Genomic DNA, 19,722 nt, shown 5'->3' on the forward strand with positions numbered 1-19,722 from the left:
GGAAGCGCCTCCTGTCTTCTCACCTGCGGAATTTCCACTCTCCCTTTTATTCCTGGGCCAGAGCAGCCTCCTCCAGGAAGTGGCGGGGACCTTCCCAGACATAATTCAGTTCAGATGTTCCCACTGCTTCCCACTCTGAGTCAAGACGCTTTTGTGGCTGCCGCTCTGACCACTGTGAGCCCAGGCTGGGCGCCGGCCCCTCCAGACAGTGGGCCAGAGGGACACAGAGGACAGGAGGGGAACAGATCCTGTCCCACACGGTGGCACTTCCTCCATGCGGGCGGCCAGAGTCTCAGTCTCCACCCTTCACTCCATCATTCATCCTCTCATCCTCCCTCCCCTCACCCATTCCCTCCCTCCCTCCTTGACTCAGTCATCGTATTCCACGCATTTCTCTTCTCTGCGTACAATCCTCTGATGGCTTCCCATTGCATGTGGGAGACAATCCAAACTCCTTACTGTGGCTGACAAGGCCCTGTAGGGTCTGGTCCCAGCCCCGCTCTGCAAACTCATCTCCTCCCGCTCTCCTCCTCATTCTCATGGCACATCTGGCCGTTCCTCAATAGGTAAACCACACTCCTACCCCAGGGCCTTTGCGCTTGCTATTTCCTCTGTCTAGAATCTTATTCCCAATTCCCCCTGGCAGCTGCTCTGCTCAGCAGTCCTGTCTCAACTCCAACATTACCTCCTCAGAAAGGCTGACCATCCAGACCAGAGTAGCTACGCTTCCTTCCAGTCACTCCTTTATTTTCTTTATAGCTCCTAAGCGCCATCTCAGGCTGCCTTGCTGGTTCATCTCTTGCTTGTTTACTTCTGTCTCCCCTGCTTGGAAGGCAGCAGGGCAAGGAGCGTGTCTGCCTTGTTTGTTCTCTATTCCCACGGGGTCCGGCACAGAGTAAGTGCTCAGAATGTATTTGCTGAAGAAATGTTGCAGGAGCACCACCTGGGTGGCAGGCCCTGCGCTGGGCACAGCAGAGCAGAAATGGATGAAACGCGGCTCCCACCCTCAGTCAGCTCATAGGGCAGGTGGGGAGAAGTGGGCTCAGGGGAAGCTCACTGGGGGTCTGGGGAGGGCAGAGAGGGGGTGGAAGAGGCGCTGGGGGGCCTCAGGGCTGAGGGCAGAGTGTGTGGGGTTCTCGGCACCCCTGCTTATCACGCTCTGGCTGATGGGGGTTGTATCTGCCTCTGTCTCTCCCGTGAGGCTGGGAGCCCCCTGAGGGCAGGACTTGTGCTCCTGCTTCCCAGATAGGGAGCCAGTCTCAAGGAATGAGTAGGGTCACCAGGGGTTTGGGGAAGGGGGAAGTGGGAATTGGGGCAGGTTACAGAGAAGGAAGGGCGTGGACAAGGGCCTGGGGTCGGGGACATCAGTGCGGGCTGTAAGCAGTGGCTGGACAGTAGCTCAGGCCCACCCATGGCACTTTGGTTCAATTCCCCAACCCCTTAAAGAGCACTTGTTGGGACTTCCCTGGTGGCGCAGTGGTTAAGAATCCACCTGCCAACCTAGAAAAATGGTACAGATGAACCGGTTTGCAGGACAGAAATAGAGACACAGATGTAGAGAACAAACGTATGGACACCAAGGGGGGAAGCGGCAGGTGGTGGTGGTGGGCTGAATTGGGAGATTGGGATTGACATATGTACACAAGTATGTATAACATAGACAACTAATAAGAACCTGCTGTATAAAAAATAAATAAAATTAAATTAAAAAAAAATAAAAAGAATCCGTCTGCCAATGCAGGGGACATGGGTTCGAGCCCTGGTCTGGGAAGATCCCACATGTCACGGAGCAACCAAGCCCGTGCACCACAACTACTGAGCCTGCACTCTAGAGCCCATGAGCCACAACTTCTGAAGCCTATGCACCTAGAGCCCGTGCTCCGCAACAAGAGAAGCCACCGCAAAGAGAAGCTCACGCATGGCAATGAAGATTAGCCCCCGCTCGCCGCAACTAGAGAAAGTCTGCAAGCAGCAATGAAGACCCAAAGCAGCCAAAAAAAAAAAAAAAAAAAAGCACTTGTATAAAATACATTGCTCACTCTTTGTTCCTAAAGGACCTTGGCTTGGGTGTTCGCTGATGGATGGATTGATGCCCTCATGGGTTTTCTCCTTCATTCTGGAAGGTATAAACAAAGATGAGTCAGCTCCCAGTCCAGTGGGGAAGGTGAACAAGAACACCCAACAAGATAAGGCTATCAGGGAGGATGATATGACCACTGATCAGCACATTATAGGTGCTCAAGCGCTTCCTGTGTATCAGCTTGTTGCTGGTCTAGACAGTGAGTAGTATTGTATAGTATGATCACCCCATTTTATAGATGAGGAAACCGAGTTAGGCAGGTGAAGTGACTCACCCAGGGTCACACAGCTGGTGAGAAGCAGGATTAGATTTGAACCCAGGTAGCCTGTCGCCAGCATCCATGCCCTGTGTTCACTGCCCGTGTGGGTCCACGAGGCCAGCCTGGTGAAACTTGTTTGTGCATCTTTAAATCTTTCCCAATTACAGAGAGACTTTTGCTTACAGCTGCTAAAAGCAAGAACCTGTCCTCAGGCCTTGCTCCCAAGAGGGCCAGAGCAAGGTTGGGGGTAGGGTCGAAGGCAGCTGGCACAGCCCATGTCCTGCCATGGCCACTTAATGAGCTTAACTGATAACCACGGGCCCAGGCAGGCTGCCGACTGGGTCTGTTCATTTGGCCAGGCTTCCTGGCCTTACACCCACTGGCTGGGGGAGGGTGGCATTGGGGCCAAAGGAGGGGCCTGAGGATCTCCAGTTGTTTGAGTGTTGGCAGCCATGGCCAGCATCAGTGACACGGTTGTGTGACCTTGGGCAAATTCCTTGATCTCTCTGTACTTCCTTTTCTTATTTGTAAAATGGAGGTGAGCGTGGCACCTTGGAGGATGCTACAGGGACACAGCAAGGTGCTGAGGACAGTGGCCTTCAGTTCAGAGACTACCCGGCATGTAGTAGGCACTCAGCAAAATTTTCAGCCCAGTCCTTCAAAGGCCTCAAGAAAACAATCTCAGCCCTACCACGCTTGAATAAAGCAGAAAAAGCCTGCCGTGAGAGGCTGGAGAACTGGACTCTCATCTGGCTGTCTCTAACTGAAGGGGTGACCTGGACCCTAGCTCTCTCTGGGCCTCAGTGTTCTCATCTGCAAAATGGTATAACGATAGTCTCCACATCACATGAATGTGGGGAGGATTCGAGGAGGCAGGCATTTAGTTGGTGCTATAATGTAGCTGACACTAGGGTAGTTTTGGATGGCTGGATCTGCAGACCCTGTGTGATTTTAGGACAGTCACCTACTTTCTTGGGGCCTCTGCTCTCTCATTTGTAAAACATCTGACCCCAAGTTCTGCTTCCCCCCAGCTCTGTCATACCAGGAGTTCAGCAGTGTTGATTACTGCTTCCTCTGAAACCCACCTAATCTGCTTTAGATGAGGAGAGAGTAAAGTCCTCGTGTCCAGGGGAGGGGGGAAAAGTGGGGGCCGGAATTTTTGGGCCCATTTCCCAGCTAAGGAGAGTGAAGCCCCTGAATTTTAATGGCAAGACCCATGTCCCTGCCCACTGCTCCCTCTTGCCTGTTCAAGCTGTGGGGCTGGCGCAGGGAGGGATCAGACTCCCCTGGGCCCCAGGAAGGCCTGGGGAGAGGGGTCTGGGTCTGGATTCTCCAGGGCGTGGGGCTGCGTCAGCTCAGAGTGGAGGCAAGGCCTGAGGGGGGGTGGGCACGTTGATTGCAGCCGTTCCTCTCCCCCTGCAGCGCCTGCTTCTGATGACATTTTAGGGCAGGTGGAAATGATATGACTCCGTCAGCCCTAAAAGCACTTCTATTTATTCATTAAAGATATTTATTACTGAGCAGCCCTGTGCCGGCCCCACCTGACTCCTGCCGGGCCGTGAACTTGATCCCAGTCCTCAGTGCTGGGGGAAGCCTCCACAGGGCAGGGGGCCCCTCCCTATAGAGTGACCGGCTGGCTCTGCCCCAGCCACATCCTTAACCCCCTGTCTCTAACCCACTACCTCTTCCCGGTCCGAAGCGCCAGTATCCCCTCTTCTTGGGTCTCCTGCTTCCATGCTGGGCTCCGCAGTGTGAGCTCCATCAAGCCGTCAAAGGGATCTTTTCAAAACCAGATCACATCCCTTCCATGCTCAAAACCCTCCGTGGCCCTCCAGGCCCGGCAAGACCTGGCCCCTGCCCCCCTCTCTGGCCTTATCCTCCACCAGCCCTGCCTCACGCGTGGGTCCACAGTGACTTCTTTTGGCTCTTTTCTGGAGAAGGACGGTGCTCTCTCTGCCTCAGGACCTTTGCACCTGTGCCTTTGCTTAGAACCCTCTTCCCTCAGCTCTTGGGCTGCCCAGCTCCTTGACATCATTCAGAGCTTAGCTCAAAGGCACCTCACTGAGGAGGACTTCGCAGACCACCCATCCTCAGGGTCCCCCATTAACTAGTCTCTATCGCTTTGCACTCAGACCACCCATCCTCAGGGTCCCCATTAACTAGTCTCTATCGCTTTGCACTGAGTTTGCTCCTTGACGGTAATCACTCTACGTATTTGTTTACTTGTTCATTGTCCTTCAGTCAGTCTGTCCCACGAGGACAGGACGAGGACGTGAGCTCCTGGAGAGCAGGGACAATGTATGTTTTGTTTCCAGCTCTGGTGGGTGTTCAGTAAATGGTGCGGGGGAGGTGGGTGATGAACTCCCAGGCACCATGAGCTGGTCACAGGTGTGGAGTTCCCCGGGCTGGGCCCTCAGAGACCCTCTCAGTCCCCAGATGAAGGAGAGCTGAGATTCCGAGAGGGTGAGGCTCATGTCTCACAGAGCGTGGGCTGGGGGCTCCTGCCCCTCGTCCTCTGCCCTCCTGCATCTGGGTGTTTCCTGGATGGGCGGGCTTGCTGAGGCCTCAGGGGCTGGAGCCGGGCTGTAACCTTCCTCAGACCACGGCCTGGTTTCTGAAGACCCGGCTCTGGTGGCTCTTCCCCAGCTGCTCTCTAGGGCTTTAGAGCAGAGCCTCTTCCCAGGGACTGTGGGAAGCCTCCTGCAGCCTTCCTGCTGCCTTAGGGGTGGTGGCCTTGCTCCTTGCTCAGCTAATATCAGTGTATCTGGGTCCTGGGCACTTTCTGCATGACCTGCGAGGCCGGATCTTGCTTGAGGGGTCAGAATGGAGGCTTCATCACCATCCAATGGAATCTGTTTCTCCATCACTCAGGGACTGTAGAGATTTAACTGGAACAAGCTGTGACTCAGGACAAACGGGACCCCCGAACTCCCAGGAAATCACCACATATGTGGTTCTGGCAGGTTCTGCCACAGCCAGAAGCTCACTCAACCCTGGCCTCGCTGACCTCAGGGTAGCCAGGGCCTATCCAGTGAGGTAACCGTGAAAAACCCCTCATCTCCAAAGGCCCCCTGCATTGTCATGGCCCCGTTCCTTTGCCCGTGCAGTTCCCTCTGCCTCGAATGACTTTCTATTGATACCTCTCGGGTGCTGAGACTCTCGGCCATCCTAAGGCCGCCGTGGAAGTCACTCAAGACACAGTCATGGTGCCGGGTCCCGCCTCCCCCAATCTGTCCTGCTAGGTTTGGTGGCGCCTCTCTGCCCTTCACCTCTGTCGAAGCCCATCATCGCTCTCTCATGACACCCTGTCCAGCTACCGTGGGGGTGGTTCACACTGCCTTTCAATCTGGGGGCACGGTTCCAGAGCCCAGCATGGGGCCCGGCACAGAGTGGGCGCTCAGCAAACGCTTCCCGGGAGGTGAATGGCAGGAGGCAACGTGGGACACGGAGCCAGGAGCAGGGAGGTGCTGGGTGAGGGGTGTGAGCTGGTGGGCGGGCAGAGGAGGCGATGACGGGAACGGCAGGCAAGGGGCCTCGCTCCAAGCGTGCTTGAAAGTGGCTTCTCCTCCTCGCTGCTGCGGTGGGAAAGCCTAACCTTCTTCCAGGGAAGAGCAGCCAGGGACCCTGGCCCCGGGGCCCTCACGCAGGTGAGTGTTGCAGCCACTGCTCAGATGTGGCGTGAGAGACACAGGGAGAAAGCAGGGACCCTGCAGGGCCGCTGGGGGCTTCAGTCATGAGGCTGAGTCGGTGCTTCTCTGGGGCTTCTGCTTCCAGTGCGATAGGGCGGAGCCCCTTCTCTGCCACGTAGTTGGGGGACAGTGTGGCTCTGGGGTCAAGAGTGTGGGCTTTTAAACCACTTTGCTGTTCCCCACCCAGCTCCGTCACTTTGTAAGCCACCGACCCTCTCGATCTGCTTTCCTCATCTGTGAAATGGATTGATAATAAAAGGACCTACACCTCACGAACGAGGGTTAAATGTGCTAATTTGACGAGCTCATAGCAAGAGCTTCAATGAGTATCAGCTAATATGGCACACATTCAATAAATCCATTCTTCCGAAACACCAAATGACTTCACTCATAAGAGAAATGCAAATTAAGACAGTAAACTCCATTCCCCCATCAGAGAGGCAGAGACGGAGACGGCGAACACGGCCACGGAGGGTGTGGGTCAGCCCTCACATCCACCACTGACGGAAGGGGGGCAACGTGACAATATGCATCACGGTGAAAACTGCACATCCCCTCTGACTTAGCAGTTTTGCTTGGGAATTTAAACTCACACATGTGTGAAATGACGTTCTATACAAGGATGTTCACTGCGGCACTGTAATAGCCGAAGACCGAAGACAACCTAAATGTCCATTAACGGGATTAACTGAAATGGTACCGCTCTGCAATGGAGCTCGGCTATTAAAGGAGTAGTGGCGGGGGACTCTGTGCGTTGGGTAGATGTAGAGTGAAAAGCAAGGTGCAGACCAGAGACCGGGAGATGCCACCGTTTGCGTTGGCTATATTTTATTCACTTGAAGGCACTGAAGACTGCCTCCGAAAGGATACTCCAGCTCATTAGCACTGGCTGCTTCTGGGGAGGGGCCTGGGTTGGCCGGAGATGCAGCTGGCAGGGAGACTTATGCACTGAATCTCCTTATGTACCTTCTGAAGTTTATGCCAAGGGCATGTGTTACCTATCAAGGGAAAGGTGACTGGAGGAGCGCTTGCCATTTTCTCGGCACAGATAACGAAGGCCCACCTCTGTGATACCAACCACTTTCCACGTGTACCGGGGAGCAAGACAGATTGAAAAATGTGGCTCCACTTTTATCTCTACTGTGGAGTAAGAAAATCTAATCAAGAAGTTTTCGCCTTTAGGAAAGCGAGTCTGGTCTCCCTGTTGACACTAAATTGACGCTCTTGGTAACGGCAGGAGATGCCACCTGGGCACTGGTGCTGCTGTGAGGGTGACTGAAGGTTGCCTTCCAGCTTCCCTGACGATGCATTTCCCCCAGATAAAGAAGGAATGCAGCCTGCATGCAAATCTCTCTAAATTAGACACGGCCCATCTTGACGCCGCTGAATTCAGGCTGACCACCATGAGCAGAGCAGCAAGCTGCAAAGGAAGAGGAAAATAAAATCCTCATTTCCCTCTGGAAGAAATTCTGGCTAATAGTGCTGAAAGACTATTTTATTGCCGTGTTTAGATAGGAAAAGGAATACCGCCTGGCTGGGGTGCCATGTCCTGGACTCAGCTATGGACACAAGGATGGACACGAGGGGCTTTGTTTGAAGGGGAGAGCTGGGGAAGCCCATGAGTGGCGGACGCAGAAGTCGCGTTCAGAGCCACAGGGCAAATGGCGCCTTTATTCGAGCCCAAGAAGTCCTCCTGGAGGGGTGGGGCTGCTTGGTGAGGCAGAATCTCAGCCATGAGCAGACGCAAGAGGTAGGACCACACCCCTCGAGCCTAAGGGTGAGCAAGGTTAATGATGAGGATCTTTCCCTTGTTCTTAAAGCTTTTCTCAGCCTTGAGTGGCGGGTTGTCAAAGTTAGCTGAGTTTAGAGATTTCTCCCCATCCCGTCTCCTTAGTCTCCCAGCCCCTGGAACCGTACACTCTTTCTGAATCCTAAGGGATTGTACCTCACATTCCCCCCAAACCCTCCCATCACAAAACTGATGGAAAAGGGGACCTCATCCTCATTTGAAAGTGAAGGTGTGAGTTCAAACTTGCTTTTAGTACAGGGACTTATCGGAAAAACAAACTCTCAGGAGGCAGTCTAACATAGGAAGCAGGACAAAGTGGGGGGACTGTAGTTGAGGGGGTCAGTGGCCTGAAGCCCTACCCACCTTCTCTTCTATGTTGGCTTCTGACGCACTTGTGGGAAGCCTGGGGCTCAGGTAGAACACAGCTGGAAAACTGCGGGACAGAACTTCTCTGGCTGGATAATCAGGCGACAGCAGTTGCTTCCGGGGATAGGGAGGCCTGGGGGCGGGTGGGAGATGGGAAGGGAGACTCCTCTCTGCATACCTATTGTTAAAATTTGAACTTCCGTACCATGTACAAGCATTACCTGGGCAAAAACAAAATTTAAAAAGAAAATAAAGCTGAAGGACTAATGATCTAAGTACAAACCTTAGTTCAAAAAATTTAAGATTCTGAACTTATTTATGAAACAGAAACAGACTCATAGACATAGAGAACAGACTTGTGGTTGCCGAGGGGGAGGAGGGGTGGGGGAGGGATGGACTGGGATGGGAATTAGCAGAAGCCAACTACTATATATAGGATGGAGAAACAAGGTCCGACTGTATAGCACAGGGAACATACACCAGAAAATAACACAACATTGTAAATCAACTATATTTCAATAAAAAATAAATTTAAAAAATGCAAGACTCTCTAGGTTACATTCGTTGTGAATTCATTAAATCCCATATGGACAGTGGAACAGATCGAAGTGGACTGTATCAGTCAGGGACCTGTGATTGTCTCCTGAACAGAGGCAGCTCAAGGGAGGGCAGAGCACGGGCTGTGGAGTCAGACCTCGCTTTGAATGCCGGCTCCGTGCGTACTGGTCCCAGGGCCTTGCACAAGTTACTTACTCTCTGGGACCTCAGTCTTGGCTTCAGTAAACCGGGGATAATGATGCCAGCAGGGCTATTGTGCAGGTTAGAAAGAACGGACGTAAAGTGAGTAGTACATAGCAGGTGTTTGATGATACATGGTCGCTATTATAATTACAGAAAAGTGAAATTAAAAAACAATCCAAATGTGACTGTAGGGCAACTCTGATTCTGTAACGGGACCCCGGGGAGTGCTTACCTCATGGTAATAACAGGCACACCGTCCATCTTCCCGCCGGGCTGGACGTGAGCACCGAGAGGGTAGGGCCAGCCTCACTCACTGCTCCGTCACCAGCCCAATCCGGGGTGATACAGGTGCCATCTTATTCCGAGTCCCCCAGGGGGGTGCCTGGGATGGTGAACAGTTTCTCCTGGCATGTCAACTCTGGCCAGATGGTAGTGGCCGCCTGGAGCCCTGTCCCTGGGGGCTCACTGAGCAGCCAGAGCTGCTCTGACTGAATGGTGGCCACGGGCACAGCACAGAGCATGCGGTGTCCCTCGTAGCTGACCTGCTGACCCTGGGCTAAACACTTCATTCTAAGACGGTTGTCCTCCCACTCCTCACTCACGAGGACTCTATTCTCTGTGACAGAATAAAAACACGCTAAAGGACCGCTGACTTCTGTAGAGGAGGAGACCAGCTTTCTCACAGTCCCTGTAAAAGGGGCGAGACTGCAATTCTGAAGCCACAGACGTGTGAGGGAAGGACAAAAGAAATCACCAAATGGGTATTATGACCCCCACTCTGCAGATGAAGGAAGTGAGATTCAAGAAGGTGAAGTCACTTATCCAAACTGCCACAGCTGGTAAACAATGCAGCTGGATTTGGACCCCTGTCTACTCTAAAGTGGTAGTTCTCACCCTGACACTAAGAACCACCTGGGGGCTTAGGACAGTACCAGCACCTGGGCCTCACTGGACATTCCGATTTCAGCATTCTGGGGTGGGGCCCAACACCGATATGTACTTCCAAGCCCCCTTCCAACCAGAGTGACTCTGACGCGTGGCCGGGGTTCAGACCGCTGCTCTGAGGACTGTGTGCTCTGCGGGCGGCCTCGCAGTGCCAGGAAGCCCTCCCCAGGGTGCTTCTGCACGAGCCACGTGCCTCGTGTTACACGCCCAGGCTCTTCATGTCAGGGCTGGAAGCCCCAGAGAGGTCCCCAGTCCATGCCTTCCCCTTCCCAGCTGCAGATGGGCGGCTTCACTGTAACCCCCAGGGCAGCCACAGTGGCCACTTTATCACTCATCAGCTCTCAGACTCAGTTTCCTCACTGGAAGGGGGAGGCCAACCACTAAGCTTCCTCAGACGCGTTCCGTGAGCACTGCCGGGAAAGGTGTTGGGTAAAGGTTAGAAGGTATAGAGAACACCAGCCCAGGAATACCAAAACTAGCTTTTATTTGTCCAAAAGTCACATCGAGCTCCATAAAAACTGTTTCTGGGGGAGGCCCAGAGAGAGTCCCTGCTGCCCAGGGCCAGGGGCCGCTAGAAGTTCTCCAGCAAGCCCAGGATGCGCTTCTGCTCGCTATCCCGGAACTCCGGGCTCCGGCCGTCCCCGATGTTCTCCGCATACTCTGGGGAGACAAAGGCAGGGTTAGGCATGAATCTGAGGCGTGGGGTCCTTCGTGGCCGGGTCACATCATGCCTCTCCCTGAACCCCAGCTCCCGTGGGGTGTGTGCTGTTCTAATGCCTCCAGTTGCACCCACGGTGGCAGTTGTGTGCAAACTCCTTGGTCTTGCATTCAAGGCCCATGGTGGAAAGGGCGCAACTCCCCTGTCCCTGCCTGCATTCCCCTGCTAGCTGCAGCCTTTCTTCACTTAACACACACAGTGGATGCCATTATGGGCAGGTGCTGCCCCAGACCCAGTGGTTCTCAGAGCGGGGACCCCAACCCACAGCAGCAACATCACGCAGGAACTTGTTAGAAATGCAGATCTGGGGAGTTCCTTGGCGGTCCAGTGGTGAGGACTCGGCACTTTCACTGCCGGGGCCTGGGTTCAATCCCTGGTTGGGGAACTAAGATCTTGCAAGCTGCGTGGCGCAGCCAAAAAAAAAAGAAATGTAGATTTGGGGGTCCAATTCAGACCTACTTATTAGGAAGCTCTGAGGATGGGGCCCAGCAGTCTGTGTGAACAAGTCCTCCAGGTAGTGCTCATGCTGCTCACATTTGAGAACCACTATTTGAGGCAAAGGGGATAAAGTCCTGATCAAAACAGGACAGGTGAAATCTCTGCACTTGTGGAGAATACCTTCTAGTGGGGGAGACAAACCGAAAGGTAAATAAAATATATAGGGTGGCTGGCAGAGGCCTCACAGAGATGGGGGATTTGATTAAAGACCTGAGGCAGGTGTGTGGGGGAATATCTGGGAGTGAGTGGCAGAGGGGCAAGCAGAGCAGGGGCTGAGAGGGGAGCATGCCTGGACCCTCTGCGGTGAGCAAGGAGCTCAGAGCCGGGGAGGGGTGGGGCACAGGTCATGTCGGGCCACTGTAAGGACTTTGGACTTTCCCCTGAGATGAGAAGTTTTAAGAGAGTTTTAAGCAGAGGAATGACATGATTTGACTTTAACCAGCTCACTCTAGCTGCTGTGTGGAAGATACCCTTAAGGTGGCAAGGGCAGAGGGAAGGAGATGTGATTTGATTGGTGGTTTGGTCCAAGGAGGTCATGGTAGAGGTGCGAAGTCTTTAGACTTTAGATGTATTCTGAAGGTGGATCCAGCAGGATTTACTGAGGGACTGGAAATGGGGCGTGAGAGAGAGAGATGTGGATAGTGAAGCTACTAAGAAATACGACAGGGTAGTGGAGAGGGTGACAGGGAGCTTGGAATTCCTCCAAGGAATAAGGGGAACAGGTGTCTGCACCACCAAGGAGGGGGGCTGGGGTACAGTCCACTGACATGAGATTGAAACAAATGGGTGTTTTTTGGAAAGAGGGAGGGAGAAAGAATGGTCTAGAGACGCCCAGGAGGAGCGTGGAAGGCCCCTCCCCCATCTCCAGTGGTTAAAGGCATGTGGGAGAAAGTAGGTACCACTTGAGAGGACCCATCCCCGGTACAGACAGTTTTAGTTAGAGCAGGAAGATAAAGGAAATAGGCCTAAAGAGGATGGGAATACAGGACATGACGTTGATGACAGAACATAACCCAAGAGTTGTAAGGTGGGTAAACATATGGTCCCGTTTCCCCTGTTATCCCAACAGAGTACTTAACACACCTCCATTTTATTCTCAGAAGTGTCCTGGCCCCCCCAGATTATGTGGTCAGCTGGTTTTAGGAGGCGGGAAGGGGTGCAATATGGCACAGAAGTGATGTGTGGAGCTTAGGGACGAGAGTGCAGGGCCTGCGTGGTGAGTGGGGCCCTGGGTTTCCTGCGGTGGCACCCAGAGCCCAGTGGACGGGGAGTGGGGACGGAGAGCCAACTCCTCTGTGTGCTGACCGTGCCCTGCCCCTGCCCTCAGACAGGAGATGGTGCAACATTGTGGGCTGTGTTTGTATCCTGACTCTGACTCACAATCCTAGGTGGCCTTGCGCGGTCTCCCCCTCCGCAAATGCATGTAAAGAACCTATAATAACAGATGTTCAAGATACGCTAGCTCCCTCCCTGAGCCTGCTTTGCTCAGGCCAGCAACATTTCTCGGGGAAACACCACACATCCTTCAAGGACACCATCTCCGCGAAGCCCCGCCCGCTCACCTCTGACTCCTGTTCCTGTCCTCAGGCCTCTGTCTCCACCGCAGGCCTGACTTCTAGATCATCCTCTACTTGTCCCCTCTCTCCCTCTAGACTGACAGCTTCATGAAGGTAGGGGCTTTCGCCTTACTTTCAGCTAAATTCCCAGCAGAGCCTGGCTGAGAGCCAACTACCAGTCTGGTGCTGTGAATAAGCTCTCAGAGCAGTGGATCAGGAATGAGTGCCTGCGGGTCTGCCCCCAGCTCCCTGCTTCGGGTGGCCTGAGATGGAACAATAGAAAACTCTCCTGCAAGAGGCTTCTGCATAATAAAACATCTGCTCATCCAAATCAGACAAAGAGTGGGGAAAGGGAAGAAAGCCTGCAAACCCTCCCCTACCTCCCATCCCCCACCACGATGGAGAAATACCTTGCCCCTGCCACTTCTTCATTTTTCCTCCATCCTCTTTATTACTTTGGACATGTGCCGGAAAACGGGACTTGGGATTCAGACATGTGCCAGCTGTGTGTCTCCCCCTGGAAATCATCCTCTTCTGTTAGGCCCACCCATCACCTCCAACAGCAAACGGCTGTGATCCCTTCTATTAAGGCTCCTTAAAGGGAGGGCTGGGGAGAACAGAAACTGGGCTGCGGGAGAAGGCTAGGGGCTGTATGTAAGTGGTATCTCTTACTCACATGTGAATGATCTAGTCGCTGCCCCAGGAGAGAGAGAAATGACCATTATAGCATTTAATACCCTCAGAGGCATGGTCTGAAAGCAAGAGTCTTAATGGATTGAACTAACACTTTGTTCTCCTAATGTATTCTCAGACCCAGGAGAGAGGGAAGTGGAGAAACAGTCTGATCCTTTGGGGCAGTGATTTTTTTCCAAGTAAAGCCAACTTCCCTGGAGGGACCTAATCTCTTTCTAGGGATGCGCAGAGGAGAGGACCAAAGTCTGTATCAATCCCCTGCTGAATCACCCCTCCCAAGGCCTTAGAAAAACACATGCCACTGCTGTACACAGAGCACCCACCCAATGGACAAGTCTCCTCTGTTGCTCTGCATGCGGGGAAGGAGGAAACAGTCAGATTACCTGCTCTCTGGAGATGGGCTGTGAAGGAAGTTAGTAGGATCTGGAAGAGGGGCTATCCTGTACAGAATGGAATGGGACCTCACACGTGGTGAACACTGTTTACGTGCCAGGCATTTATCTATATTGTCTCATATAATCTTTGCAGCAATCCTATAAGGCAAAGAGCACCATCTCTGTTTAGAGATGAGGAAACTGAGGCGTATTAGAGAACTGAAGCAACCTGCCCAAGCCTAGGATGGTAGAGGAGCTGATATTCACACCAAGAACATGTGTCAGAAGTGAAAAAGGGACGTCAAAAGCCATGGGGGTGGGGCTGGGGAGCTGGTCCCCAAAGTGGCATCCTCTTACCTAGGCAGTTATCTTACCCTGCCTGTTCCCCATCCTTTGGGGAAAAAAATCTCCAAAGCAGCCCAGCCGTGGCAGGGCATCTGGCTACAACGTCCTCATAAAAGGTAAGGCTCAGGGCTTCCCTGGTGGCACAGTGGTTGAGAGTCCGCCTGTCGATGCAGGGGACACGGGTTCGTGCCCCGGTCCGGGAAGATCCCACATGCCGCGGAGCAGCTAGGCCCGTGAGCCATGGCCGCTGAGCCTGAGCGTCTGGAGCCTGTGCTCCGCAACGGGAGAGGCCGCAACAGTGAGAGGCCCGCGTACCGCAAAAAAAAAAAAAAGGTAAGGCTCTTCAGTGCTTTGTGACCACCTAGAGGGGTGGGATAGGGAGGGTGAGAGGGAGACGCAAGAGGGAGGAGATATGCGGATACATGTATATGTATAGCTGATTCACTTTGTTATAAAGCAGAAACTAACACACCATTGTAAAGCAGTTATACTCCAATGAAGATGTTTAAAAAAAAAAAAAAAAAAGGTAAGGCTCTGGAGGGAATGTCCTGGAGTAAAGGGGCCTCAGCAGCCAGAACAGATGTGGAGTGGGCTGCTGGGGCCATGCTCCCTCATGCCAGGTCACTGAGTGTCAGGGCTGGCAGGCCTCTCAGAAATGTACTGCAACTGGATGGACAGGTGACCGGCCAGGGTCCCGCAGCGAGCCAGCCACAGGGCCAGGCCCACCGGGCCTGACAGGCCCCGAGTGCTCTCCCACTGGCCGTGGCAGCTGGTACCAACCGTGCACCTCACCTCTCACCCTCTGCCCCTTACCCCAACTAACTCTTTGTTTCCAGAGTAGAATCCTATTTGGAGCAAACCTTGGTGGTGCCAGCTACCTCTGGTTATTAAAGCTGCTGCAGCAGTTTATAAATATTGAACAGATTCCTCCCAGAGGTCTTGGGAAAGAGTCCTCTTTGCTCTGTGCGCACGCGCGCGTGTGTGTGTGTGTGTGTGTGTGTGTAAGAAAGGGAGAGAATGCAGGAAAAAGAGAGACGCTAGATGAAGGGAGGACTTCAGGGTGGGGGAGAGGGAGAGGGGAGACAGGAAGAGCGTGAGTCGGGCTGGAGAGTGAGAAAGACGGTGTACACATAGACTCCCTTCTCGACTTCCCCAGCGTTTTCAAATGCTCTTACAATAAAGGCTTTGATGGAGGTCAAAAACAGGCAGCAGTGCTGAACGCATAAATATTAAAGCAAACTTTAGACAGCAGGTTTATTATGCAGACATGGAATACAAGCTGTTCTGTTTTTGGTAAGAGGAAGAGGGAGGGACACCCGGGCTGGCAGATGGGGAAGGACTGTCTTTGAGGACAGAGACTGGGACCAGCGCTCACAAGCCTGGTTCAGGTCCCTGGACCTTAAGCCTTAAACACTCACCCTTGAAAAAGTGCAGGAGGAAGGGTGAGTGGGGAGAAGAGGAACACCAATATTTTTACACTGAAAACCCTTGAAGACAGAAATAATCACAAAATAGAAACTGGGAAAGGAAAATCCTTGAGGTCTAACAGAGAGTCCTTAACGACAAGGATGAGTGTGGGGGGACTAATGTTACTTCTCTAGGAGGAGGATGTGCTGGGGCTGCAACTGGGGATAGAAGCTTCATCAGGGATCTGATTAAAATGAAACCTACTTAAAGGAGGAGGAGAAGGAAACTTACCCTTTGCTTACGGCGCTAACAGGGTCACATCCCTATAGACCATTTTCCCACAGACCTTTCAGCTGCTTGAAAAAGCACCACCTACCCCTTCCACCCCCACCAGGCCCTGAGGAGTATGGCCTGGGTGCTGGTCCGTGGGCTTTCCTGCCAGCACCGGTGAAAGGATTAGGCCAAGGAAGGGAAGGAAGGAACCTGCATTTACTGAGCAAGTAGTCTGTCCCAGGCCCCCACCTGCATCTCAACCTCAGCCTTCCTTGGGGCAGTATTCACTTTCGGTTTGTTTCTTACAGAGGAGTAAAGGAAGGCTCAAACCGGTTATCTACTAACTTACCCCAAGTTACAGAGAGCCAGAATTCTTGCTGGTCTGTGCCTCTCAGCTCTGCTTATTCCTGCGTGAGCTGGGATGCGAATCACAACGGTAACGGTAGCTACCATTATCAGGCACTTATTACGTGCCAACATGTAGGCACTTTACCTGCAGCACCTCATCTAATTCCCACAGCAACCTTTTGAGGCAGATTACCCTCATCTTATAGACACTGTGGTTTAGGGAGAGGGCAAGTAGCTGCCTAAGGTTAAACAGTCCCTCCGGGGTCCTTTCCTGCCTCTCAACCCTAGAGGCCATAGCAGCAATGGCCTGGTGCAAGTCTCACACATCAACGTGTCACCGGAAGAGAAACCCTATCAGCTTCTGCAGCTTTCAACCAAGAGCTGAAATCAATATGGAAATACATGTTTATGAGCTTCTGAGAGAAGACTTCAAGCCATAAAGAACACAAGCAAATCAAAGGGCCGGGAGCCAATCTCTGAAAGCATTCTGAAGTCTTTGGCTCAGTCTTTTTGCCACCAGTGACAGAGTTTTGAGTCAGTAATCCTCTAAGCTTTCCTCTGCCAAACAGCCCAGCACCACCTGATCTTCCAACAACTTTCACCAGTGACTAAAACATCCAGGAGACTCACCAGAGGCTTCCATGCTAACCCCTGGCACAAGTATTTATATGAAGAAGTATTCCCAGGTCACAGCGCCTACTCCATATCCAAGGAGAGGACCACTCAGTGCACACCTGCATCTGCATATGGAGGTCCTTCACAGGCTTCAGGAAGCCATCTCCTTACTTACAGTCATCAACCTCCCAGGAACGGAATATACAAGGGAGGTTGCCAGGGGCTGGGGGAGGAGGGAATGGGGAGTAAGTGTTTCATGGGTACAGAGTTTCAGTTTTGCAAGATGAAAATAACTTCTATGGACAGGGGGTGGTGATAGCTGCAATGGTTAAAATGGTAACTCCTATGCATATTTTAGCACAATTAAAAAAAAAAACCCCAAGCACCTCCTCCTCTGTGCAGCCTCTCTGGATCTGCAAGCTCCTTTATAATCTCCAGCAGAATTAACTGTGCTTTCTTGAGTCTCCCTCCATATCTTAGCACTGACTTCAATCTGCTTTGTGTTGCGCTTATTTATTTCACATGTGATGGCACTGAATCGCCCTGGGGACAGGGCCTCCTAAGTGTCTCACTCATCTAAGGAGCCCACCTAGTGCCCTGTGATGCCAGTGGGTACTCTGTAAAGGTGCATGCCCTGAATTTTCTTTCTTAAATGCAGTAGGAGTGTATCAGCCAATTGGTACAGTTAGAGCTCTCCTTTCTGCCAGATGCAAGACCGACTGAGTCTGGATCCAGTTTCCAGCATTAATAGTGACTTGGGTAACATCCCTTAACCTTAACCACAAGTCTTGGTTACCTCATCTGTGAAATGGAGACTGTAATCCTGCTTTTAGGACCGTCGTGAGAACCAGAGAACATACATTAAAAGCCTGGCACAGAGGACGTGCTCGGGAGAGACCACTCTACCTACTGTGGTCCTGGATTTCTGGAACAGCACAAAGAAGCCTGAAGCACCACCTCAGCAGTACCCTCAATAAGCATTAGCTGAGCCCCTTCTCTGCGCCAGGCGTGGGCCAGGCACCAGAAGGTAAAAGCCAGGGACGACTGTCACTGCCCTTTCAGAGCGCATGGTCCTTCTCTGGCACAGAGACCACCGTCCCCTAGGTGGGCACCAGAGGCCTCAGGCCAGAGCTGTTGCCAGTTCAGGGAAAGCTGGACTTTGGGAGCACTGAGTAAGCAGTCTGCAAACCAAGGGACTTTAATGAGCCATCAATTTTTCCCAGCTCTCTTGGCACCCCCAACAGAAAAGGAGGGAGGAAGATCCTGAGAAAGGGGACTGAAATATAACGGGAAGAGTCCCCTGCTGGGCTTGCCTCATCAGCATTTTCCTGAGACCTCAAGGGATACATCAGCTGTCATCCTGCCAGCAAAACTTAGGAAATATATAGGACATAAAATCAAAGAATAAAGCTTGCATCTAATTAGCACGTTAAAAAAAAAAAAAAAAAAGGAAGCAACCCAAACTGAAAAACAAAATTAAAATCAAAGAGCACAGACTGATGAGCTGGCTTTCTTTGTGAGGCTTTGTTTTCTCGTGCATTGTGATGGAATGGAGGGTGGGGGCAGGAGGGGGAGGGCTTGAAGGTTTTTAAGAGGTGGGCCTGAGCAGAGCCCAGACACCACCCCTACCCAGCCCTGCGGTAGCCTCGCCCCTTTTCAACCTCAGCACTGCCCGGAGCTTGCTCACTGCACCACTTTCAGGGGCTGCTGAGAGGCAGCCTGTGGCACAGCTCCACCGCCCAGCACCGCAGGCAGGTGGGCTTCCTGGGGCCAGCGCGAGCCCTTTATTATAACCTTAACCTTCCATCTGGAGAGAACTCTTTCTTTTGTTTGTTTTCAGTGGTCAGCATCCTGTGAGGACTTCTTTGACCTGGGCAATGACATCTAATTTCCTGGCTTTAAATATCACCTCCATACTACTGACTTCAAATAGTCCAAACAAGCACCTCTCCCGCCCTAATGAGAATGTCTACTCTCTGCTGGCCAACAAAGGGATGCAGGCGCTACCCGTAACCCAAATTCACCGTGTACCCAACAGAACTCGAGAGACTTGCCCAGCAATACTCCCAACCCCACCCAATGCTCCAGCCTCCCTTACCCCTGCTTGGCCTCCACTGACGTGGCAGAGTCTGTATGAAGGCCACTGATGTCCTGTGCTGGACCTCTGCTCCTTCTGCCTGGGACGTGCCTGTCCCTCTGGGACACCATTCCCAGTCCTGGGAGGAGCCTCTGCTCCCCTGGGATTCCCTGGTATGGCCTGTGCCTCCATTGCTGCCCCCTTATCACTCCCTTAACGCTGTTCACAACTTTAACGCAGCACCAAGCACGTCACAGTTTCGAGTATCTCTCCCAGCTAGACCATGAACCCTCAAGGACAGGGATCTTGCTTATTTATTCTTCCTTGTATCTCTAGTACTGGATACAGAGCTTGGCACCCAGCAATGCCAGCTGAGTAGTTGTTGGAGTGTGTATTTCACTTAGCTTGATTTCTACATCTGTGTTCCCCAGAAGACTATAAGCTCCATGAGGGCAGGTGCTGTGTGACACCTTAGTAGCACAGTATTAGCACTGTGCCGAGTCCTGAGGAGAGTCTCAGTAAACATTTGCCCATTTAAATTCACATAAGGGTAGGGTTTAATTCAACAATGTTTAAAATATTCACCGGGTGTCCATTATGTGCTTGGCATTGCTCTAGGTGCTGAGGAGACACAGAGAACGAGCCAATGTGCCTACGTCACGGAGCTTACATTTTAATGTATGAGACACACAAACCAAGGAAACAAAGACATAAATAAAAATAATTACAGACTGTGATAAGGGCTAGGAAGGAAATAAACTGGGTGCTATGATGGGAAATAACACATGGAGAGAAGTGGATTGACTCAGGATGGAGACTGGAGGCAGACATGGCAGCTTTACTAATGGACTGGCTGTGAAGGGTGATGGCGAGAGAGCTGAAGGGCTGGACCTGGGTCTGGAAGGATGGATCTGGGAGTCTGGACAGAGCGGGAAAAGAAAGCAACAGG

At 52.4% G+C, this 19,722-nt stretch overlaps 1 protein-coding gene across 1 annotated transcript in view; it reads right to left on the reverse strand.

Annotated features, from left to right (window-relative positions):
• Positions 1-10,336: 10,336 nt before the first annotated feature.
• Positions 10,337-19,722, reverse strand: part of CTNNBL1 (catenin beta like 1) — a 161,543-nt gene continuing 152,157 nt past the window's right edge. Inside the window, exon 16 of the mRNA XM_081257772.1 lies at positions 10,337-10,529. Within this exon, the coding sequence (XP_081113898.1) occupies positions 10,441-10,529 (89 nt within the window). The 3' untranslated portion in view covers positions 10,337-10,440. The remainder of the gene's footprint in view (positions 10,530-19,722) is intronic.

Source organism: Mesoplodon bidens (genome assembly GCF_964165515.1).
Source record: "Mesoplodon bidens genome assembly, chromosome: 15".
Taxonomy (NCBI): Eukaryota; Metazoa; Chordata; class Mammalia; order Artiodactyla; family Ziphiidae; genus Mesoplodon; species Mesoplodon bidens.